The sequence below is a fragment of the Alexandromys fortis genome, unplaced genomic scaffold (genome assembly GCF_014885135.2).
Source record: "Alexandromys fortis isolate MF-2015 unplaced genomic scaffold, M_Fortis_MF-2015_v1.1 scaffold_10, whole genome shotgun sequence".
Taxonomy (NCBI): Eukaryota; Metazoa; Chordata; class Mammalia; order Rodentia; family Cricetidae; genus Alexandromys; species Alexandromys fortis.
The window spans coordinates 4,290,328-4,314,848 of NW_026067895.1; the positions used below are offsets into that span (position 1 = coordinate 4,290,328).

General features: G+C 43.3%; 1 protein-coding gene across 5 annotated transcripts in view; it reads left to right on the forward strand.

Moving 5' to 3' along the window:
- Positions 1-253: 253 nt before the first annotated feature.
- Trpm6 (transient receptor potential cation channel subfamily M member 6) overlaps positions 254-24,521 on the forward strand; it is a 137,815-nt gene continuing 113,547 nt past the window's right edge. For 2 of the 5 annotated variants that reach the window (XM_050159933.1, XM_050159942.1), the window contains exons 1-2: positions 22,119-22,194; positions 23,455-23,528. In XM_050159933.1, the coding sequence (XP_050015890.1) occupies positions 22,159-22,194; positions 23,455-23,528 (110 nt within the window). In that variant the 5' untranslated portion in view covers positions 22,119-22,158. Of the gene's footprint in view, positions 492-8,019; positions 8,283-22,117; positions 22,195-23,454; positions 23,529-24,521 lie in introns of those variants that run through there. The other 3 variants (XM_050159951.1, XM_050159952.1, XR_007594984.1) reach the window with 3 other exon arrangements.

A 24,521-nucleotide genomic window follows, 5' to 3' on the forward strand; every position in this document is an offset into this window, starting at 1 on the left:
GGTGGAGGCCAGATTTTCTGACTCCACAGTCCTCAGACCAGGTTTTGGTAGCTGGCCTGGAAAATCTAGGATGAGGACCCGGGGCAGCGCTCTGCTCTGCGGTAGGCACGGGTCAGGCTCGGGGCCCCAGGTGGCTGTGGGTGGAGCCAGGCGCACGCGTATCTAACTGCGATCTAGAATAGGTAGGATTTGCGAAACGCTGGCTTTCAAGTCCTCTAGTCTCCACCCGAAGATGATTATCATAGCTGAAGTTTTGGCAACCTTGTGGACCCTCCCGAAGGGCAGGACCCGTAGTCTTTCCTCCGGGAGTTGGGACCCGGCCAGAGCTGGGTCGTGGCCGAGCGGAAACCGAACCCGGGGTCAGGGCGGCGGGGAGCGCGTGTGAGTCCGGGTCTGCGGAATCCTGGAGGAATCGAGTCTCCGGAGGTGTCCGGAACCCGGAGGAATACGCTGTCGCTTCGGCTCCTGTGGCGGTGAGAATGCAGGTCAAGGTAAAAGTTGGACCTGTGGCTGTCCGCGTTGGCCCCTGTCTACTGCCACTGCGGGGCACCGCTGCGCGCCATCAATGTTCCCAGGTCGTGGACAGTGACAGCGCCCAGTCCAGTGCTTAAAAGAAAACAGGATGCGGTGCCTGGGTGTCCTTTAAGACCGCTAGGCACTGCTAGGCACAAGCTGCCTGTCAGCTCTACCGGTTTTTCTTTACTTTGTGCGAGGAATAATACTTATTGTGCCCTTTGTGTACAGGCATAGTTCAGGCTGCCACGCGTTGGGTCTTTTCAGCCTGGCCTGGCAGAGAGGAGCACTTTCTCTGTTATCTTTTCAGGCACCGTGAATTGGCGTCTCAGCTCCACCACCTGTGACCCTGGGAGCTTAGTTATTAGCTTTGGCCTTTGTTTTTGGAAGAACTGGAAAACGCTGTTATAAGATTAAGCGGGCCATGATACACCGTGTTCCATTAGAATAATGGTTAGTGTATTTGACAAGATGCAAGAGCGTTCCTTTTCCTCCTGCGTTGGGGTTTGATTCCATGGCTTCTAGGATCCAAGCTCTCTACCACTGAGCTACATTCCCAGCCTTTTAAATACTTTTTATTTTGAAGCAGGAACTCACCAAGTTTCCCAGACTAGCCTTGAACTTGTAATCCCCCTGACTCACTCAGCCTCTCTAGTAGCTGGACTAAACAAGTCTGCACCACCGGGCCTGGCTTAATTATTTCATCCTGACAATAATCCTATAGTGTTCTAAATGTCATCTCTCTTCTCCCAACCTCCTCCTTGGGGGGAGAAAACAAAGTTGAGAGAGAAAAGCAGAGTTGAGATTTGAAGTCATGCCAACGTATAGACTGCATGGAAAAATCTACCATATAAGCAATGGTGATAGTTTGTTCTAGAGAACTATACTTTTTATTTTTTTTTTTGGACAGGGTTTTTCCATAGCTTTTGGAGTCTTTCCTGGAACTTGCTCTGTAGACCAGGTTGGTCTCGGACTCACAGAGATCCCCCTGCCTCTGCCTTCCAAGTGCTGGAATTAAAAGCATGTGCCACCACCGCCCGGCTAACTATACAGCGGGAAATACATGCACCCTTCAGTTTCTTTGTTCATGTGCGCGCATGTGCATGCACACACACATACCTAGACACACACACTCATTATTGTGTGGGCTGCCATGGTATGCATGTGGAGAGCAGATGACAGCTTCATGAGTTGGTTTTATATGTATGTATGTATGTATGTATGTATGTATGATGTATGTATGTATGTATGGTTCTCACCTTCCCTTGTGGGACCCGGGGATTGAGTTTGGGTTATCAAGTTTGTGCAGTAATTGATTTTAAACACTTTTTCTTGGTGAGCCATTTCTCAGGCTCCCATATGCCTTTGATGCGCTAATTTATTCTTTGCTTTGGATTCCTCGACAACCAATATATCATTAGCTAGTCAGCTGGATTGGCTCATTTGACTAATTGGATTTGAGTTTAACCTGTGAGAATTTGCTTGACTGTTTCTTATTTCTCATGAGGGGTTGTAACCAAAAGGGTGGAAGAAATTATTTAGGATAAATGTGTGTGTGTACACATTCATATATACATACTTTTCTGTATGTATGTCTCCATTGTTTTAATTTGTGCATTGTGTAAAAGGAATCAGATTGTATACATTGCACTGTTAATAGTTTCTAGGAAAAAAAATCCATGTCGGTATATATAGCGCTTGCTCAAGTGAAGACCATATAGGCAGCATTTTCTCCCTATGACTATCAGTCTTCTGGGTTCATTCAGCCAACACATGTTTGTAGCGTGCCAACTATGTGATGAGCCCTCGCTCAGAGCCTGGGAATGTAGTATGAACAGGACTTTGATTGTTGAGATAAAGATGGGATGAGGAGCCCAATGGGATTGAGAGTAACTCCAGCTACAGTTAGTTTTTGTTTTTTCCTTTCCGAGAGTGTCCACACCATACAGTCAAGCATCTCCCCCTTTCTTCCCTCCCTGAAAAGTAATAATGATAGTTTGCATGCCATCGGACTCTCAGAGCCACACCCTTGAGATATAGGAGCAGACTTTCTGGAAATTTCCCAGGGTGCTCCATTGCCACACCTCCCCTACTCCTACCTGAGTTCAGATTTCACAATCCTATTCAAAGTTTAGAAAAAAAAATCTCATTACATAGCTTCTGTGAGCATCTCTCTTTCATATTTGCTTAATTTTGCTACGAGGTCCTACTCTAACTGAAGCTGGCCTCTAATTCAGGCTACAGCCCAGGCTGGCTTGGATTCATGCTCCTCCGGCATCTGCCTCCTAAGAGCAGGGATTATGAGCATGGACCATTCTAACTGGTCTCTTTCTATTTTTAATTGTGATAAAAGATACATGATCAAATATTTACTGTCCTATTTTCTAAGTCTGACATTCAGTATTGATACATATATCCCCATTGTTAGGCAGCCGTCTCTGAAACTCCTCTGTGCGTCAAAGCTGGAACTCCAGACCCATCCAGCAACTCCATCTTCCTTCTCCCCCTCCCCTGGCAATCACCACTCAACATTTCAATTTTATGAATTATGATATTAAATATATCATAAATGGAATCCTATTTGTCTTTTTATGACTGGCTCGTGTCACTTAATATATCGGTCCCAGTTTTCATTCATCTGCCAGCAAATGTCAAAACTTCCACCCTTGTCAAGGCTAAAATTAATCGGCTGCCTGTGTGCAAGTTCACACTTTCTCACTGTCTTTTGATACAGGGTCTCAATCACAGCCCTTCTTTCCACTTTCTTTCCCTTAGTATTGATGAGCGTTGGCATTTCTGTGTTTCCTTGGGAGAGGTTCTCGGCCAGGTAGTACAAGGAAGCTCAAGGACTAGTTCAGAGTGTCACAATCAGTTTCTAGCAGTGAGAAGCAATCATTTAGTTTGCCTTGGAGGCTGGATGCTTTCTCAGGGTTTGGCCAGCACTCCTTTCTGCCACAGCCCTACAGTCCATCTGTGTAGACACGCGTGCTGCGGCCGGAGGTCAACACCAGGTGTTCCTCAAGATGGCTGTCCACTTTATTCTGACACAGGGTCTCCCACTGGGATCTGTTGGTTGCCTGATTTTATGCTGGCTGGTTTGGGAGGCCAGGACACTCCCTGCTTCTACCTCCCCAGCATTGAGATAACACCAATGCATGCACCACACTCTCTGACATCTTCTGTGAGTATTAGGGCTCAAACTCAGATCCTGTGCTTGTGAAAGTACTTCACCCACTGAGTCATATTTCCAGTTTCCTACAATCCATTCTGACTGGAAAAGAAGTGTACCCAAAGCTCAGCAAGGCACCTTCCCATGTGTGGTTATATTACATTTCCCCTGCTGACCTTGGGTACGAAGCCCATGGAAGCCAGGAGTGGTTGGCATCCTGATGAACTCACTAGTGGAATGCATTGCCATTTTCTGCCTCATGCTGGCTCCAGATCTTCTGTAAATAGCCCAGAGTCAGATGGGCATCAGATATCCCAGGTTTCTAGTGGTAAGATTAACCTTGTGAATTTGGTTGTTCTTTATTTCTGTCCCATCCTTAAACTGTGTGTGGACATTACATGGAATTTCCTTTGCCGGACTCAAAGCCTGGGTCATTGAATGAGTATAGTTCCTCAAAGTGTTTACCTTACTTGCCTAGTTATGGACTAGTAACTTCTTATGAATGGTCCTTTTTCACCAGGGAAGCAAAGATATTGGTGAGAAGTAAGTGCCTTCTGTAGCAGATGCATTAAGAGACCTTGGAGAAGGGTTCTTGCTTAGTGTGTTCAAGTTTGATATTCTCTTCACTCTCCTTAGGGTTGGGAGATGTTGGCCTCTGGCTTGGGAGGGCTAGCTCAAGCTGCTCATGCAAACCACACTGAATCCTGGGGCAAGGCAGAACTTCTTGCTCATGATTAGATCATAATGTCTGAAAACCGCATATTGTTTTCAGAACGCATGTTGTGTTGCCTTTTTGTGGAGTTCTCTCTGTTGGGACTAAATAAGAACTGAGAAATAGCAATGATAAATATTTGGAGATACTAGCTGCAGAAGTAAAGAGCAAGGAGCTCTAGGGCGGTAACTCAGTGTTAGATCACTTGGTTAGCATGCAAAAGGCCCTTCAGCGCCGAAAAAAAGAATGTAATGGAAAGAACCCCTGTTTTACTGCGGGCTGCGTGTCCTCTGGACTCATAAGTTACCTTAGTTACTTTACCCATGAAACAAACAGCCGCCCTTCATAGGCCACCTCTTTCTAAGAATTGTGACTGCAACTTGGGTCTGAGGTTCCATTGGAATTTGTTAAAAGCAATAGATGAGGAACTTGAAGTCACAAATGGAGTGGAACCCAGCAGAAGCTGGAACCACAGTAAACTGACTTCTGCAAGCTCTGTCTTGCGAGGGCCCCTCAGCCCCAGCCTTCTGTTGCCATTTTTTTCTTTTACAATTCCTTGTTAAAGAAAAAAACAAATAATACAGATCATTTCTTGAAAGTGAAATCTTTTAGTTTTCACATTTTGATAGTTGGTTTGAATTTTTTCCTTAATCTATATAGTCCAAACAGAACACTTGGGCGATCTGCAGTCTCAGTGGGGGATGTTACCTAATTTCTATGTACTTTTGTTGTTTTCTGGGGTAAGGCTTTCTTTCTGCCTGTGTTCCATTCTTTTTTATTTTTAAAGCAAAAGTTGTGTATGCATACATGGTTGTGCACGTGTGTGTGTATGTGTGCGTGTGTGTGCTCATGCTTGTGTGTTTGGTGTATAGATTTGTGCGTGTGTGCACAGGTGTGCACAGAGACCCGTGGTTGATGTCAGATGTCTTCCATAGGTACTTCTGTACCTTTGAGATTAGGTTTCTTACTGAACTCACACACAACTGGCTACCCAGCAAACCCCTGGGATCCATCTGCCTGTCTCTGTACTCAATACCCCCCCCCCCCAACAGTGCTGTTGTTATAGGTATGAACAGTGACATCTGACTTTTTATGTGGGTTCTGGGAATCTGAACTCAGGCCTTTATACTTAAGCACCAAAGACTCAGCCCACTAAATCATCTCTCCAGCCCCATCCATTTTTAAAGAAAGGGATTCCTTAAAGGAATCCCACTGGTATTAGTTATCACCTCCTTCTACATCTATACTACCCGCCAGCCTCTGATCTGCCTTCTGTTGTTATAGGCCTACCTATTTCAGGGATTATATATAAAGGGTTGCATGCTGCTGACACTTCTTTGTGACAGGCTAATCTCATCCTGATGGGTTCAGGGTTATCCATGTTGCAGCATATGCAGGACCTTTGTCTTTTTGTCTTATTAGACAATATTCCATTGCACATATATATATATATATACATATATATATATATACACACATATATAGATCTATAGAATCAGTTTTTTATTAGCCATCTGTTGGAATTTGGTTGCTTCAATTTTTTGGACTACACAATGATGCCTTTATGAAAATTTGTGTACAAGATTTTGAGTGGATTTGTTTTCATTTCTCTTGGGTAGACACTTAGGAGTAGCATTGCTGGGAGATACAGTAAGTCTGAGTTTAGCTTTTTGAGAAACTGTAGACTTCTTTCCTAAAGTCATTGTACCGTTTTACAGTTCTTCTAGCAATCTATGAGAGTTGCCATTTTTTGCAGCTTCCTCATCTTCTCCCTTTCTGACTATGGCCATCACAGTGGATGCGCAGGGGACCTGCTGGTTTTGATTGACATTTCCCTAAAGTCTAACAAGTTTGACCACCTTTTGTGTGCTTGTGTCTGTTTTCTTTGGAAAACTGTATATTTAGGTCCTTTCTATGGCACTTAGATTTGAACCAGCACTTGAGATTGTCTCCTGGAAGTGGTCCATAGTCACACAAAAGTTAGCTTGTAATTCCTAATGGCTCACAACCCTCTTGTCATCTCTGTGGGTTTCAGGGCTCACACAGAGGGCAGGTTGTCTTGCAGTGACTTTCCTGAGGATTTTCATGCTTGGAATGTGTGGGGCCTCACAGGATTCAGATGGTGAAACAATATGCAAGACATTAATTTGCAAACCTTAAAACACTGCTGTTAAATTATCATTCTTTTTTCAGATTTATTTTATATTTTTATTTATTTATTTATACTTATTTTATATTTTAAGATATATTTTATGTATATGAGTATTTTGCCTGTGTGAATGTATATGTGTGTGTTATGTGGGTACCTGGTACTTGTAGAGACTAGAACAGGGAGATAGAACCTCTGGAACTGAAGTTACAGATGGTTGTGAGCCACCGTATGGGTACCGGGACTTGACCCCAGTTCCTCTAGAAGAACAAGTGCCCATAACCATTGAGCCATTCCTCTCCCCAGCCCCCAACCATCGTTCTTGTCCCTCTGGCATGGGGACAAACCCCAAAGCCACTATCAGCAAGTGAGGCAGCAGCTGAAAATAGGATTGCTGAAGCTAGGAGCCAAGAATAGTGTGTGTGTGTGTGTGTGTGTGTGTGCGCGCGTGCGTGTGTGTGTGTGTGTGTGTGTGCGTGTGTGTGTGCGTGAGTATCCCAATGTTGGGTTCCCTGGGCACATTATTCACCGTCTGTAAGATTTAGTATCTCGTTTATAGAAAGGAGCTAATAGTTGCACTCAGGTGTTCTGGGGCACGTTAAGTACTTGGCATTGTGCAGGTGAGACTGTAGAGAGGGCAGAATAAATGCTTACCCCCGCTGCTAATATTCTTTTACAAACTGGGTTGGATTTCCAATATGGAGACCTCTTTTTTCTTTCTCCAAAAGTAGATAGCCTCCACTGACCTAAGGATCAAGAGATTTTGTAAACTGAGCCTTATAATCGTCTCTGAGAGACAGTTTTCTTCCCAGATGAATCTAAGAGGGCACTCACAGGCACTTGGCTTGTATCCAGTAATCCTTTCCAACCTTTGTCTTTACGGTCAGCTCGTGCTTCACGAGGATTCTCAAACAAAACACAACAAAACAAATCTCAATCTTTGACCTTTGAGCAGCCAGGTTTCCTGTTTGAACACAGGACCAAGTAAGGAGGTATTTTTGAATGTGTAGAGACGATTTTAAATATTTTTTATTTCAAAGACAGGGTTTCCTTTTGTAACCCTGACTGTCCTGGAACTTGCTTTGTAACTCAGAGATCTGCCTGCCTCTGCCTCCTGAGTGGTGGGATGAAAGGGGTATACCACCACTGCCCAGCAAAGATTTTACAACTTTAATTAAAAAAAAAATAAAGACAAAATTTCTATACTCTGCTCAGGTTATTCTTGAATCCTCTTAGCCTCCCATTTGGGTGGAACTGCAGGAGAGCCTGGGCGTGTTTGGCTCCGGGGGTCAAAACCTTGCAATTAAAAATAACATTAGGTTTTAACGGACAGCTTCAGGCCAAGCAAACTGACTTAAGACACTTGCAAGGTGAGTTCTTATTCTTGCAGGGAACACAGCCCATATTTGGCTTGCTCAAGTTCCCCGCAGCCACTCCCGCTATGAAGGAAAGCATTCCTCAGGAGCAGCTCTTATCTTGGAGACCTTTCAGACTGAAGTTATGTTCTGCTGACTGCCACTTAGGTTTGGCAAACGTCAAGCTGAAGAGCAGGGTTGGAGGCTGAAGGACCAGGAGCCCCGAAGGAGCTCTTCGCCACCCTTGCGCTAGGGGTGTGCAGGTGTCGTCTGGGTCCCTTCGTTCAGCAGGAGGGCAGGTCTGCAGAGCAGGTGCCTGCGTACTTCTAGGAGGTACTGGAATTCCTGTTTGTCAGCTTTGTCCTCCAACTGTAGACAATGATGGTGGGTTCCTTTAAGTTATTTTAATTTGTGTAGCTTGGGTTTACACTCCGGGGCAACTAGAGAGAAACGTTCCTCTTTATAATCCAATCACAAGATGTTGTGAGCGTCCGAGCTTCTTGTTCTGGAGTAGGAAGTTTGCTGTCCTCTTGGTTTAATCCCTCTTTTGTGGCTGCCCTTTGGAGGCCAAGTCTCTTCCTTATGGCGTGATTGTGTTTCTTCTCATCTTACAATGTCACAAGAAACAGAGGAGGAACATCTTAAGACTTAAAGCCCGGGGAACATGGAACCTGCCCTGTAGTTTGCTGTTCAGTGACTCTCAGAGGGAGGTGCTGTGTGGTGCCTGTGCCCTCTTTCCTTCCTGAGTGGCCCGCCGGCGTACAGTCAGCCTCCACAGAACAACCCCGGGTGGGGGGGGGGGAAGCTTTGAACGCCACAGCAACAGCAACAAACAGAAGCTGGGGAATTCTGGCCTAGCAAGTACTTCATGCCTGCCAGTCTCTCTTAGTCACAGCATTCTTGCTCTCCTACTGACCGACCAACTGCTGAGGCTTCACTTCCTGGACCACCCTCCTTCTCACAAAACATCTTTTGGCTCACAGACCTTTAGGAGAGTCAGCTATTCTGAATACGGGAAATTTGGCACTAAAGTATTCAAGGCATTGCAGACACTGTTCCTATTTATCTTTGTGTGTGTACATGTTTGTGTGTGGTGCACATGTGACTGTGCGTGTGTGTGCTGAGTTGTGTAGAAGCCATAGGTCAATGTCTAGTGTCTTCCTCCCCTGCTTTCCACTTTGTCTTTTGAGACAGGGTCTCTCGCGAACCTGGAGCTCAGTGGTTTACCCCGACTGGCTGTCTTGTGAGTTCTGGGGGTTACCCTTGTCTTTTTTTCACCCTTCAGCGCTGGGGTGACAGATATAGGCCTCCGCCCTCAGCTTTCCTGTGGTTTCTAGATATCTGAATTCAGGTTCTCACATGGGAACACACTTTGAAGGGAAATCTCGGGGGCCCCAGCAGCCCAGTGGTAGAGTAAAGCGCAGCATACATGAAGCTCTGGGCTTAACCCCAATATCTGAACAAAAACAAACAGAAGGGTGAACAGGGCGGAAGGGATAGAAAACATAACAACATAAAAGCCCCACAAGTAAAACAAAACGAAAGAGCACATTAATGGTTCAAAATGTTCCTGTTGAATTAAAACCAATTAAAGATTGAGATGGAAATCTTTATTTTAAATAGCACCCAAAGATTAAGGTTAAACATCTTAACATGGGGGAAAACAAACAAACAAGAAAAAAAAAAAGGAAAAAAGTTTAGGCAAGGAGGGTTCTTTATTGAAAATCTCCTAGAAAAAGAATCCCCCAAAATTATGTTTCCTAAGAAAACAATCCTGTGACCTCGTCAGAGGAACCCTGGGCCAGATGTTCAGGAGACTCGCGATGTTTTCAAATACTTACGTGGCCACAATACCTTTTCTTTCTCCTGTGTTGCTCCTTTGTTTTTCAGTATAGAAAGCAGTGGCAAGCGCTTGCACATGGCCCAGTCGGTAAGAAGACGGGCTGAGTGCAGAGGGTTTAAACAGGTCCCATGGAACAGCGGACACTGAGAGTCCAGAGGCTCAGAGGACACACAGGAGGAGAATTTGATCCAGATTTCATTCTAGACAGCAAAGGAGTAGAGAGTGCCTGCAGTGAGAACAGCCTGAAGAGAGCTTCTGGAGGAAAGTTAGGGGCCTGTAAGATGTTTAGTGGATGTAAAATGTGGAGGCTGAGGCAGGGAGAAGAACACCCAGGATGTTGGTTGGCCAGGAGTAGGGTGTGAACACTGTGAGGGATTTCCAATACCCACAAGACAATGGGGAACCACTGGGTGCTTTCAAGTGAGACGGCCTTTCTCTCTCACTCCCTCTACAAAGACCACAGGCCTGATTGCAGAGACTGGGCCAGAGAAAAGCAAACTGGAGGCAGGAAGGTCTCAGAGATAACCAACACAAAATTTTACGGTGACTTTAGCTCGGGAAGTGGAAGCATTAACTAGGTTCGTGGTGACGCAGGTGCGGCGCTGTAGACAATACGTGAGCTATTTCAGAGATAGACCCAGCACGCCTGCTGGCTGACGGAATGGGAAGCAATGCAGCGACTGAAGGTTCTCTGTCTGCTCTTGTTCCAAAGGTCCCACTTAACAGACTGATAGGAGAAGGAAAAGCTTTTCTGAACAACGAGCCAGATATTGGAAGACCAACAGCACACAGCAGTTCCTCTTGCTTGGTGCAGAAAGAGAAGGCGCACGGTGTCTTCTGTGAGACTGCACCCCAGAGTTCAGCAGGTGGCTGTCAGGAAGGTTCATTAGTTTTGAAAAGCTGCTGGTTCTGAAACATGGACTTGTGCGTGTCTTAATCCAGGGGTCACCGAATATCCTGGCCCTAGGCAGCCAAGAAAACACGATTCCTGCTTCCATTACAGTCAGTAACTGGCTGGATTGTAGTTTTCTGACACTTAAATCTTTTAATTGGGACTTCTCCTGGAACCTCAAGTTGGGAGAGTGCAGGAGAAGCGGCTGGTACATCTAACAGATTCCACGATCAGTCATAAAGATTTGGGGCAGGATGAAAAGAGGAAGCAAAGTTACATCCATCAATAGAAAAGAAGAAAGAGAGGAAGAAAAATAACCCCCCTTTTAATTGAGGGCGCAGGTTCAGTCAGGATGGGAACGTTCTAGTTTCTAACACGGACACCTGGGTACGGTGCGGAGACTTTAGGGAGCCCTAGAGGGGTAGCAATTTTGGGTGGGGGAAATGATGGGCAGGCTAAGTCCCCAATCAGAGCTGCTCAGGTGAGTGGGTATGTCTTGGGTAAGCAGTTGCTTGAACTGTAGACAGGTGAGAGGGCTACCCGCCTTCAATGCCAAGAGCAGCTTCCTGTCCTTGGTGCCCTCCGCTTTTCTCTACTTCTTCAATGTATGTGACCTCTGTTGTTGGACAGTCAGAAATCACCAGGCACGGAGTACTTGCCCTAAGGAAGTCGTCTGTTGGTCAATATTCAGGTGTGTTCACAGTGCTGCTATAGATGCTTTCAACCTTCTAAATCTTCAAGGCAGTGCAAGGAGATGACTGTTTTTCTAGCAGCAAAGTGAGATTGTTACTTGTTATATTTGTTATTATTACTTTATTTTTCTTTATTATTTTTATTGTCCTATACATTTTTCTCTGCTTTCCCCCATTATACTTTTAAGTGAGAGGAATTTGGTCCCTTCAAAATCCTTTGGGGAGGAAGTTGAACATAAATAATAAAAGAGTTGGTAACTATCTGAGGCAATTGAAATGCATTATGGTAGACTATTCCTTAACAAGAGAGTGCTTAACACTTACTAGTAGCTTCTACTGGTTGGTATTTCTGGAATACAGCTGGAAATAAGCTAGAGTCATCTAGGAAAAGGGCACCTTATATGAGGAATTAATTGATTCTATCAGAGTGTTCTGTGGGGGCATTTTCTTGAGTAATGGTTAATGTGTGAGGGCCCAGCCCACTATTGGTGGTGGCCACCCTAGGCAGATGGCCCTAGGTTGTTTAAGAAAAAGAAAATCAGGGAGAGAAAGCCAGTAAGCAGCACTCCTCTCTGACGTCTGCTGTGGCCCCTGCGTCCAGGTTTCTGACCTGCTTGAGTCCTGCCTGATTTCCCTCCGCCAGGAACTGTGGCCTGGAAGTCCAAAGGATGAGATAATAATAGAAATAATAAATTATAAGATGAGATAAATCCTTTCCTTCCTTAAGCTGGTTTGGGTCAGTGTTTGATTACAGCAATAGAGAACTAGACTAGGATAAAACTCATGGTTTTACTCATAAATCAACAGTCTACATGGAGAACAAGATAGTATTATCCGCATTTTCTTACATTTCCACTCCACGAATACAGATGCGCATGGAAGTTATGCTTTCAGGGACATTTCATACGAAATGAAGAATGACAGATTTACACGAGTAGGTTATTGGCTTTGTATAAAGATTTCTGTATAAAAGAATATCAGTTGGCTCCCATAAGCAAATATGCATGAGTATTAGTAACATCATTATTAATGTTAAAACACTGAGGCATAGAGATACATATTTGTGAATTTTTTGTATATATTATAAATGCACGGTCTGTCTTTGGAAGGATGTTCATTGAAGTGTAACAGAGCTTAGCTTTGAAAAGGGGAACTGGTGGCTCCAGTAGAGGGGTGAGACAGGCAGCTCACGTTCTCACTAGCATCTGCCGTCTTGTGGATTCTGTACCATTTAGAGCATTACCTATTAGAAGGTATGTTTGGGGGATATAGCTCAGAAGTAGAACACTAGCATATGTGAAGCCTGGGTTTAAGTGAAAAGATAAGACCTCCCCCCCCCCCGCCCCCAATTGCCAGGATCTGGTTTCCTATGTCAGGACCCATGCTCGGTTCTAAGAATCCATTTTGGTGGCTCACAATTGCCTGCAATGCTGGCTCCAGGGGTCCAGCGCCCTCTTCTGGTCTTTGAGAGTACATGCACTCCTGTGCACATACACCCCATCCTCACCCAACACAAAGTTAATTATAAAGTAATCTTTTACAAAAGACTCATCTATGTTGCTGTTTGGGGTCCCCTGTAGGCTAGACAAGAGAACGAGCTTGTTTTAGCTCTTCCTTCCCAGAGTCTTATCCTGCATATGCAGTAATTTCGAGGCCCACGCTTTTAAGTTAAAATTTAGGAGAAATTCCTATTTATTATGTAGCAGGGAGATGGTGCTTCCTCTGGAGTGTCCAATAGGCTGCTATGAATGCTCCCAATCTACCAAATTTAGTGCGTACATTTTATTATGTCTTAGTTGCTTTTCTACTGTTGTGATTAAGCACGAAAAAGAAGAAGAAGAAGGAGGAGGAGGAGGAGGAGGAGGAGGAGGAGGAGGAGGAGGAGGAGAAGGAGAAGGAGGAGAAGGAGAAGGAGAAGGAGAAAAAGAAGAAGAAGAGTTGTTTAATGAGGTTTAGAGTTCCAGAGGATGAGTCCCTAATCATCATGGCAAGGATTATGACAGCAGTTAGATGCTGGAGCCGTAGCTGAGAGCATCCATCTGACCCGCAATCACAAGGCAGATAGAGAAAGAGAGAGGAGGTGGGGGATCCATCCCCCCTCCCCAGAGATATACCTCTTGTAACAAGTCCACATTTCCTAACATTTCTCAAGCAGTTCCACAACTGGGAACAAATCATTCAAATATGTGAGCTATGGGGTCCATTCTCAAATCACCGGAGATTCTAAGAGCATTTCCTGTGCAAGCCCAAGCTTCACCAGACACAAGGTGAAAACACACCATGATGGTACCGAGCCATGTGGTGCTAATGCAAGAGAGGGGATGGTGAATGCACGGTGAGCTTCCTTCCTCTTCTTCTCTGGCTGAGGGTGACAGAAGGGAGAGCAGACACTTCCAGTCCTCAGAGCTAAATTGACTGCGACTTTTTGTAGAACATGGAAAATAGAGCCTTGAACAAAATTACCAAGGAAAATAAGCATGCCAGCTACTCTTTGTGTCTCAGAGGAGTGAACAGTTTCTGCGATTCTGAGCATGTCTCTGTTTTCTGAAAAATTAAATTACATTTAGGGATTGCGTGTGTGTACACATCTGCATGTGTGTGCATGTGGAGGTCAGAGGTCAGCTTTCAGCAGTTAGTTGGTTCCCTCCTTCCATCTCGTGGGGTCTGAGGTATCAAAGTGTACTCAAGTTGTCAGTGGCCTTACCTGAGGAGCCAGCTCACCAGCTGCTGAGCCCTTGACAGTCCAGACCATTTGTGCACAGCACCACCCAGCCCTCATCAACATCTCCACGGTCGTTTTTCTTTCTTCTCATGTCTTCATCTGTCCCTCTTTCCCTCCTTCCTTTATCTTTCTTATCTCTGAGGTGCTTTCTCTCTCTCTCTCTTTTCACTAACTGCTCCTTTGTGTTCACACAAGCCCTACTTTCCTTCACATAAACTTTCCCTATAAAACATCATGTGGGTGATTTCTGCCCTTGTATTTAGAGCAGTGGTTCTCATCCTTCCTAATGCTGTGACCCTTTAATACAGTCCCTCATGTTATGATGACCCCCAACCACAACATTATTTTCATTGTTACTTCATAACTGTAATCTTGCTACTGTTATGAATCATACTGTAAATATCTGATATGCAGGATATCTGATATGTGACCCTTGTGAAAGGTCATTTGACCCTTAAAAGGGTCATGACCCACAGGTTGAGAACAGCTGTTTTAGATAGAACTTGTTCTTCTGCATAATGGAGCAACTATTGGTACTAGTCATGAAATGATGGATAATAGTTTAGCTAAGAAAAGAACATATCCCACAGCTCTTGGCATATATAAAAGGCTATGTTAATGTCAGATTTGGGGTTGTATTGTTGACTTAGGGACCACTGTGTGCGCGTGCACATGCATATGTGCTTTTGTGCCTGTGCATGTGGCTGTTGTTTATACCTCTGTTGGTTTTCCCCGGAGTACCTCCTCCTACCTAGCTGTTCTCTCATTCTCCAGTCACTGTGGTCGGTACCAGCAGACATAACTCAATAAACTTGTCAACAATCCTTGGTAGATTTTAGGGTATTAAAGAATCTTAAATCCCCCAAATTTGAAAAACATCATTCTTTAACATGAGCTGTTACTGATGAGGAATGGAGACAAATCACCTACACTTAAAAACTTTTGTAATAGGTATTGATTGTGTCTGCACATGCGCCTGCTACGGCGAGCGAGTGGCAGTCAGAAGACTTGTGGGTTCCTCTCCCTTCACCATGTGAGTCTGGGCACTGAACTCAGGTTGTTAGGCGTGGTGGCACACACTGAGGCTTTCCCTGCTGAGCCAGTTCACTGGCCGTGTCCGTACTTTCTGTTTTTTAATTAAAATTTTTTTATATAATATACTTTGATTATTTTACCATTCTCCAATTCCTTCCCATCCAACCTCATGTTCTTTTTTTTTCAACCTCATGTTCTTTTGCTCTTTTTTTTAAAGAAAAAAATCCAAAGCAAAAACAAACAAGACTGAAAAACCCCCACAAAACACAAAAGACCAATAAGACAAAAACAACCCAAACAACAGCAAATGAACAAACACCACAGGGTTAATTTTGTGTTGGCCAATTACCATTAGGCATGGGGTCTGTCCTGTGTTTCAGGGTAGAAAACCGATTATTCCTTTGCAGCTGGTACTAATTGCAGTTAATTCTTGGTTAGGGTTAAGAGCCCAGTTTTCCTCCTCAAGGCTGGACCCTGTCTGATCTGAACGTGTGTAAGTCTTAATGCAAGTCTCTGTGAGGTCACGTGTGCATCCATCCTGTACCAATTTAGCTGAAAGATAGCTGTCTCATCTTCCTGGAGTCATTCATCATGAATCTTTTACAATCTTTCTGCCTCCTCTTCTGTAGGGTTCCCTGAGCCCTGAGGGGAGGGTGTGACAGAGACGCCCCATTTAGAACTGAGTGTCCCAAGGTCTCTTGCCCTCTGAACATTGTCCAATTGTGGTTCTGTGTATTCCCATTTTCTGCAGAGAAAGCTTATCTGATCATGGCTGAGTGAGAGACACTGATCTATGCCCATAGTAGAATGTAATTAGAAATCATTTTATTGCTATATTTCTTATCTGAATAATAGCAAAGCATTTTCTCCTAGGCCCATAACCTTTCTAGGTGGTTGGTTGCACCCGTAACGTTTATTGCACCAGTTTATCTTGTAGGTTCATGATTTATGTCCCAGGATTTTTAGCTATGATATATTGATCATTATCACTCATCCAGTGGCGTGCAGAGTACCTTCCAGCCCCATGAATGCAAGTCAGCAGGGGTGAAGCTGCTAGCTTGGCGCCAGTTAAGCTTCGTCTCCACGTTCAAGGACATAGTGTTGTCTTCAGCAATAAGGCTCGTCCATCAGGCTGTGGAGAGTAAACCAATTGTTTTGACAATGTTTGAGAGCGTTTTTTGTGGTCCCCTTTGACCAGTGACTCAACAAGATGTAACCAATTCCCGGCACTGGAGGTTTTACTTGGATATACTTACACTTTTAAATCTGTCTTTCAAGCTTCCCTAGAACTCATTGTGTACGTAGCTCAGGCTAGTCCTGAACCCAGAGTATCCTCCTGTTGATATTACAGGCAAAAGCCACCACACCTGGCTCTTTTCTCTTATTGTTTAGACAGGGTTTGTTTGCTTGTTTGTTTGTCCATATATTTATTTATTTAGAGACTGGGTCTCTGTATGTAGCCCTATTTGTCCTGACACCTGCGACACATAACAGGCTGGCCTCAGAGAGATTCACCTGTCTCTACTTCCCCGACTGCTGGGATTAAAAGCATGCCCTGGTTTTTGAAGAGATTTTGCGTTTGTCTGATTTTAATAATGTGGCATAGGTTTCTACCATTTATTCCCCACCCCACATCTGAGCAGGTTCTCACTGTACAGGAAGGCCCGGAACTCTTGGCAGTCCTCCTGCCTCAGCCTCAGGAGTGCCGGACTGACAAGCCAGTGCATCATGTCCTGCTTTACCTGCTAACACCTCAGAAATTGTGAGTCAGAACTAACCTTTCCTCCCAAGGTTATTATTTCCTTAGGTATTTATCACAGCCATATGAACAACAACACCGTTGTCCCCAGAAAGTGTGCTATCAACTATGTAGTGGACGTGGGTGTTATCTTACTAACCTTTTGGATATTTTGATTTGGTATTTTTTTTTTTTTTGAGCATGAACAAAGACCATCAGTAGGAACTGGGATGTAGCTCAGTGGCTGTGCACTTGCCCGTTGTGCATAGGTCCGTCGGTTTGATCTTGCATTCATAGACAACATGTTTGCAGCTTTTTTGCTCCTTGGAAGTGGGAGGGGCTTTTATGCATCTTCCGGGAAGGTCTTAATAGGTTAGAACTGTAATGGGATGGATATTCTGGTATTTGCTTTAAAACGTTCCCATTTAATTATCCAGGGACACTCATCAAAAGAAAAACTAATAGAAGAGATTTCTATTTCCTCCCCCTCCCCGCCCCCTGAGACAGGGTTTCCTTGTGTATTCCTGGCTGTCCTGGAACTCACTCTGGAGACCAGGCTGCCTCCAACTCACAGAGATCCCCATGCCTCTGTCTCCCAAGCACTGGGATTAAAGATGCGCACCACCACTGCCCAGTAATTTTCTCTTTTTTTCTTATCAAAGTAATCGAGCATGCCCAGAGCTCCAAGCTCCAAGGTGTCTTACATTCACATTTGGCGGGTGGGGAGTGTTTTTGAGATAGGGTTTCTCTGTGTGACAGCCCTGGCTGTCCTGGAACTCTCAGAGATCCCCCTGCATCTGCCTCCCGAGTCCTGGGATTAAAGGTGTGCGCCAGAACTCCTGACATGACATTTGTAGTTTTATTCCTAAGATTGGACAACTGTGTGTGCCAGCTCAGGAAAAGTTATCTTTCACTAATATTTTGAAAATCCTGAGCCCTTTAGAACTTTAAAGAAAGCAAAAAGAGACAGGAAGGGGCGTGGCATCAGTTCAGCATGCAACTTTATTATTTATATATGGGAGGTCACTGTTGTTGTCTCTAACTCCCCCATTTGGCAGTGTGAAAGGCACGTACATGGATTGTTTATTTGTTTATGAGTTCATGTAGTCTAGAAATTCATTCTGGGATTCTTAATACTTTCACCTAACAAAGCACTATGGGAAGATCTTTAGTTTACATAGAAGAAAATGCATTTTAGTAATGCATGGATGATTTGGCTGACATTCTACTTTAGGGATGTTATAAAAATTACTAATATAAAAATGGCTCACCTTTTACTATCAAAAAAGAGAAAAAAGAATAAGGTTCTTCTATGTTTTCTTTCCGTGAGTATTTCTAAATTCTGCTTTCTGGAAGAATATTTAATTGAAATTCAGTCACTATACCCATGGAAGTGTTGCTGGAACAGATACTAAATTCTTGGACATTCTGGGTATGAATACTATTTTTTTTTGAGATTGTTTCTCTCGAGGAAGAAGGCAAGGCATCCTTTCCGAGTTCACACAAGACTTACACAATAGTTCCCAGAGCTGATTCTCCCAAAGGAGTGGCCTCTCTTCCCTGAGCCAGCAGATGGTTTATCTATGAGATACATGTTTTGAAAGAAGGAATTGCTCTAAGGGAGAAGTAATACAGAGAAAGCATCAAATGTCACTCTGAAGTCCGAAATTATTATCGTTTCATTTGAGCCATTCTTGTGGTTTCCTACAGATTGTGAATTCCAAGATACATAAGATAATAATCTCTGTAACTAGAATCTCTCTCTCCTTCCTTTTATCCTTCCCATTCTCTCTCTCTCTCTCTCTCTCTCTGCATGCCTCTGCATTGTGTGAGTGTGCATGTAGTGACTGGAGGTTGATATTGGGCATCTTGATTGCTACAAATGGAGATAGGGTCTTTCACTTGATCTCAGGGCTGGCTGATTCCACTAGTCTGTCTACATAGATTGTTCCAGGGCCTCCCTATCTCTGCCTCCAGAATGTTGGTGCTATAGGTGAGTCACCACATAGATCAGGCTTTCACGTGAGAGCTGGAGATTTGAACTTCAGACCTCACCGTCCAAGGCAAGTGCTTTATCTACTGATGCACTCGTAGGCCAGACAGTGCTCTTTTTTTTTTTCTCTCTTTTAGACGTGCTGGGTTTGGAATCCAGGTCTTGTACATGCTTGGCAAACCCACCACTGCTGACATGAGTCTTTAAGTGCATACTGTCTTCTTTTAAAGTGGGTCATAATAAAGTTAGTAAATACAGGCAGCAGAAAGTGCCCAGCTACACCGTGACAGTGCCATGCTGTGTGTAATGTGGAACAGGTGACATCAAAGTGGGAGCGAGTCATCTCCGGTGGGGAAGTTCTTGTGTGCTCTTTGAAGGACTGAAAAAGTTTTGGGATGAAAATAAGTGATCTGTTCCTTTGTTTCCTTAGCCCCTCAGATGTTAAAATGAATGGTGGGTGCTTAAAATGAAGAGACGCTTCCAAGAATCTGTCTTATCAGAGATTTCACAGAAAGAATTTGTGTTCGGAAAGTGTTTCAAAGCCCTAGGGCCTGGGAATGTGGCTTGGGGATAGAGTCCCTGTCCAGCACGTGTGAGGCGTGGGTTCAGTCACCAGCCTTGTAGAAAAACCAGTAGTGTGAGCTGGGACCATTCACGGATGGTGGCTATTACAAGGCCCGTCTCTGGGTGTTTCTTTGTCTTTCCCAGCTTTACCTCGGGTCTAAGATTGGATGTAAAAGGTAATTTTAATTTAGGGTGAAGGGAATTGAGGCCAACCCTGGTTCTTCTCTGCCTTTTCCTCCTCCAAGGCCAAATTGACAAGGAAAAAGTGCTGACCGAGGCTGGCTTTGAACTATCCATCTTTCTGCCTCAGCCTCCCGAGTGCTGGACTGGAAGCTTTTGCTATAGTTTTGAGCTAAAGCACAGGAACTGCAAGAAGAAAAATTCTCTGTTTCTGTTATGTCACAGGTTTCTCGTTTATACCCTTGAAAGAAAAATTATGTACCATGGTACCTGCAGGTCTATTTTGAGGGTGTTCATGTTGTTCATTCAACAACCCTTGGGTGGGGGCCTAGGACAACATAAACGACTACCACCGGGTCTGCGTCACCTGGACTTTAAGGAGAAAGTGGAGGTGTAAGGCCATTACATCATATTCTGAGGATTCCTATGAGGGAGAGTTGGAGGTTCTCACTTTGTTCTGTGGCAAAAATATAATAACCAAATACTAATTTTACCCTTTGGTATGGCTAATGATGATAGCTAAGCTTTATAGAGACATAGTAAGTCCTTGGAGGAAATCTAAACTTTAAATGAACAGATCTTTCCAATATGTCTGGGAGAGAGTGTTATTTTTTTTAATTTTTTAAAAATATTTATTTATTATGTATACAATATTCTGTCTGTGTGTATGCCTGCAGGCCAGAAGAGGGCACCAGACTCCATTACAGATGGTTATGAGCCACCATGTGGTTGCTGGGAATTGAACTCAGGACCTTTGGAAGAGCAGGCAATGCTCTTAACCTCTGAGCCATCTCTCCAGCCCCGAGAGAGTGTTATTATAGCTATTGTTTTTGTGCCGGGATTGAACCCTGGGCTATACATGCTAAGCACATGTGCTACCACTGAGCTACATGCCTGGATGAGCTAGCCATGGCTAGCATTTTCATTTTTGCAAATGAGCAAACAGATAATGAAGAAATTGAGTCTGAACAGAGAGTTTGTTATCTAGTCTTTGAAAAGAATAGGCCGAGGGGCTGGAGAAGTGGCTCAGCAGTTCAGAGCACTGGCTACTCTCGGAGAACCTGGGTTTGGTTCCCAACACCTACATGGTGACTCACAACTGTCCATAACTTCAGTTCCAGGGATCTTGTGCCCTCTTCTGGCCTCTGGAGGCACCAGACACATATATAGTGCATTTACATACACACAGACAAAGCACTCATATACATAAAAAATAAAATAAATGCATGTTTGAAAAAAGGAATAGACTGAGCTTAGCTTGCTTAGTGTGTGAGATATATATATATATATATATATATATGCTCCTAAACTAGGGCCCTTCTTTGCAGTCAGCTGATTGTTTTGTTTATTTATTTATATACTTGTATTTGGAGATAGCATCTTGCTGTGTTGCCATTCTGGGCTCAAATTCCTGGTATCCTCCTAGCTCAGCTTCTGAAAAAGCTGAGGCAATAATTTGATGTTATTGTATCTGATTTGCAATTCTTTTTTACAGACCACTGTTCATATGATGTATTATTTCAGTCTTCATCTCTTCTTCCCTTCGCTTCTACTTTTCTTGACATTAGGAACCTTGTCATATTTGTTACAGATTTTCCAGTATGTAAACATGAAGGCCTGTCTAAGGGAATTTTGAATTATTTAATAGATTCAAATATTTGGAAATTCAGAGTAAGAAATTCTTTGAAGACATATTTATGCCTTTGTAGCACTTTTGCTGATACTTTGCAAAAATTAAATATTTAATATGTCTGTAGAGTAGCTGGGTAAAATTGTTAATGTTTTTAATAGGGATAGAGCTTAATGATTCTTAGTGTTTGTGACATTTCTTTTTATAATAAATATGTCATAAGCTCCTGTCTATTTTGTTAATTTTAAATTCTGTCATTTTTGATTTTTCTGGATTTATATTTTTATAGTTTATTGAGTGTTTTTGATTCACACAAATAGTTGCAGACTGTGCAAAAGGGACAGAAGGACTAGGGTCCCACCGCCCCCTCTCCCATCTGACTCAGATCTGGATTCGTTATCTTGTGCTGTATTCAGAAGTAGACCCTTGGATTTAGAGTTTGTGCATTTAGAATACAGTTACTTCCCCCACATTCCATTATACTTGGTATGGATTTCTAAAGTTATATCCACACCTCTAATCTTAGGCTATTTGGCATCAAAATATTTTCATATAGGGGTTCAGAGAGATGGCTCAGTGGTTAAGAGGCCTTAGTGATCTTCCAGGGAATTTGGGTTTGATTCCCAGAAACCACATGGTGGCTCATAACTCCAGTTCTAGGGGATCTGATGTCATCTTTTGGCTTTCTGGAGTAGCTAAGCATACATGTGGTGCATATACACTTATGAAGGCAAAGTATGTTTAGACATAGAAAATGGCATCTAAAATGAACAAATAAAAATAAACCAAAAAGCAGTTTTATACTATGACAAAACCAAGCTTGTCTGTTAGTTGGGCGCGATGGTGGCTCCCTGTCTTGTGTTTCCAGACTTCGAATGCAGTTGGAATGCATTCTAATGCAGTTGGCTATGACTTGGATTTTGTAGAATGGAAGACCCTTTGCTAGAAGAAAGAGTGAGCCTCAGGTCCCCATGGAGGTTTTGTGTCACCAAGTGAAGTTGCCAATGGTAAGCTGTGCCCACAGGCTGTCTCATGAAACTGCCAAGATGGGAACTGCTCTTTGACATGCTTTCCAGTGTTTTGACATCTTAGTCATGCTGGGATTTAAAGAGCGATAAGGCCTTTTCAGTCCTTGTGACTCCAATTCATAATCACCTAGTTATACCCAATCAATCATTATGAAGAGTGGATGATTTTCAATTAGATGGATCCATATTTGAAAATACTTGGGGTTCAGAATTAATATTCTACTGACTATTTTCATTCTTTCAACCAAAATATCTCTATTTTCTTCATTTTTATTCTAATATTTTTGGCTTTTGCGCTATCGGTGTTTGTGAGAGCAATACCATTGTCTCATACCTGAATATCTATGACAATAGAGCAAGGTTTCAGTTTGCCTTATGTAGAAAATTATGTCTCTATTATTTTAATAGATGTTTAAGAAAAAAAACTCATTGAGGTTGAATTAAGGTCAAGCAGGAAGGAGTTATGGCTAAATTTGGATTAGAAGATTTTGCTTCTGCCTCCAGTCTCCTAATATTATTAGCCTTGGCTTTTCTGATTGAATGATTCATTTTACATGCCCCTGTGATCTCCTTAGAGAAAACCAGCGCATATGTGCATCCTTTCTTCCCCATTATGTCAAGAGTAAATCATAGTATTTGTTCTTCTTTTCAAAAAGTATGGAGAGCACAATAGTCATGTGTTGTTGGGATTATGGCACAAGACCTGGAAGTAAGTCTTAGCAGGTCTAAGGGAATGTATCAGTTATAGCTTTACTACGACCTTGTTACTCAAGATGAAATGCTGCATCAGTTGATTTAGTATTTTGTATTTTGAACATTAGGCTGTAGAAGCTACTGAGTATTTAACTTGATTTGATTTGGTTTGTGTATGAATGCATACATGTGTGGTTGTGCATGAGAGGCCAGTGATTGACATTGGTGTCTTCCTCTATTACTTAGTCAGTTAGATTAGTTTTCTGATAGAACCCAGGGATCTTTTCTTCGCTGCCTTCCCAGAGCCCAATTACAGGTGCATGCTACCACATCTGGCTTTTATGCTGAGTGTTAGGGAGCTGAACTCAGGACTTCACGCTTGTTGCAGCAAATACTTTACCGAATGAACTGGGTTTCCAGTCCCTGGTCATGGTATTTTAATGAATATCATGATTACATATATATTGCCTACCTGAATTACCGTAGTTACACCACACCCACCTTTCATTAAAACAGATCATAAAATAACATTTTTCTCTGTTTCAGAAATCTTGGATTGAAGGGGTATTCTACAAGAGAGAGTGTAACAAATTCATACCCAGCACAAAAGACCCTCACAGGTACAGTTTTAAATTTCATTCTTCCTTCTTAAACATGGTACTACTTCAAGTGCTACTTGAAGAAATTTAGAAATATTACTTACGTAGAGTGTTTAATAATAGCTATGGAGTGAGGGTATTTACCCATTTCAATCTGTTTGTTCCTGTACTCTATAAAAGCCCGTTTTGAAGACTGAAGATAATCTACTAAGAGAAGGAACTGTCAGCTACATATGACAGCCCCAGTGCCTGCCACCAATATGTTCCTGTTAAAATGTCCATCTAAAGACGTCGTTAACTCAAAGAGGAAAAAATTACGTATAATAATATCACTTACTTGTCTCATTGTGGTGGATTCCGGTCCATGTGCCACCGCAGGTCCCCTTGGAGGCAGGACAGACGTCATAGGGATAGAAGGCTATATACCCACCAAGTGAGGGCAGGTAATTTTTCCTATCTCCATAGTGAATACTCAAAATGTTGTGGCTAGTCTTTATTCCACCTAAAGTATCCCAACTAGATGGTGACTGTAGAGGACACATCAGGGACATTGCAGAGATCCAAAGGGGTCAGGAGACTTAGTTGCGGTTTCCTGCTGAGGCTTTGTGTTTAGGCCGATTCTAGGCAGCAGGGTCGAGTTCGAGAACTTCACGTTCTGGACAACCCTATGGAAACTGCTTGGAGAACAAAGTCCAGCAAGGCAGCTGGTAAGAAGCAGGGGAAGAAAGGTCTACGGAAAATTCCTCAGGCTAATCAGGTCCGTGAACTTACGACCGGATGTCATTGCCCTGATGGAAAACTGATAGGGAAATGGAAGAGAAATATTTTCACTAGGGTAGCCAGTCTATTTTAGATTCCCTTGAGCCATTGGCCTTACAGCCGTTTAAAGTTTAGAAGTCATGAGTGCATGCTTGCGAAGGAAAGTGTGGTAAGGTGTGGGCGAGGACTGACATGGTGCTCTTTGCCTTGGTTAAACATTGACTAGTCCCACCCTCACTGAATTACCTATGCTTG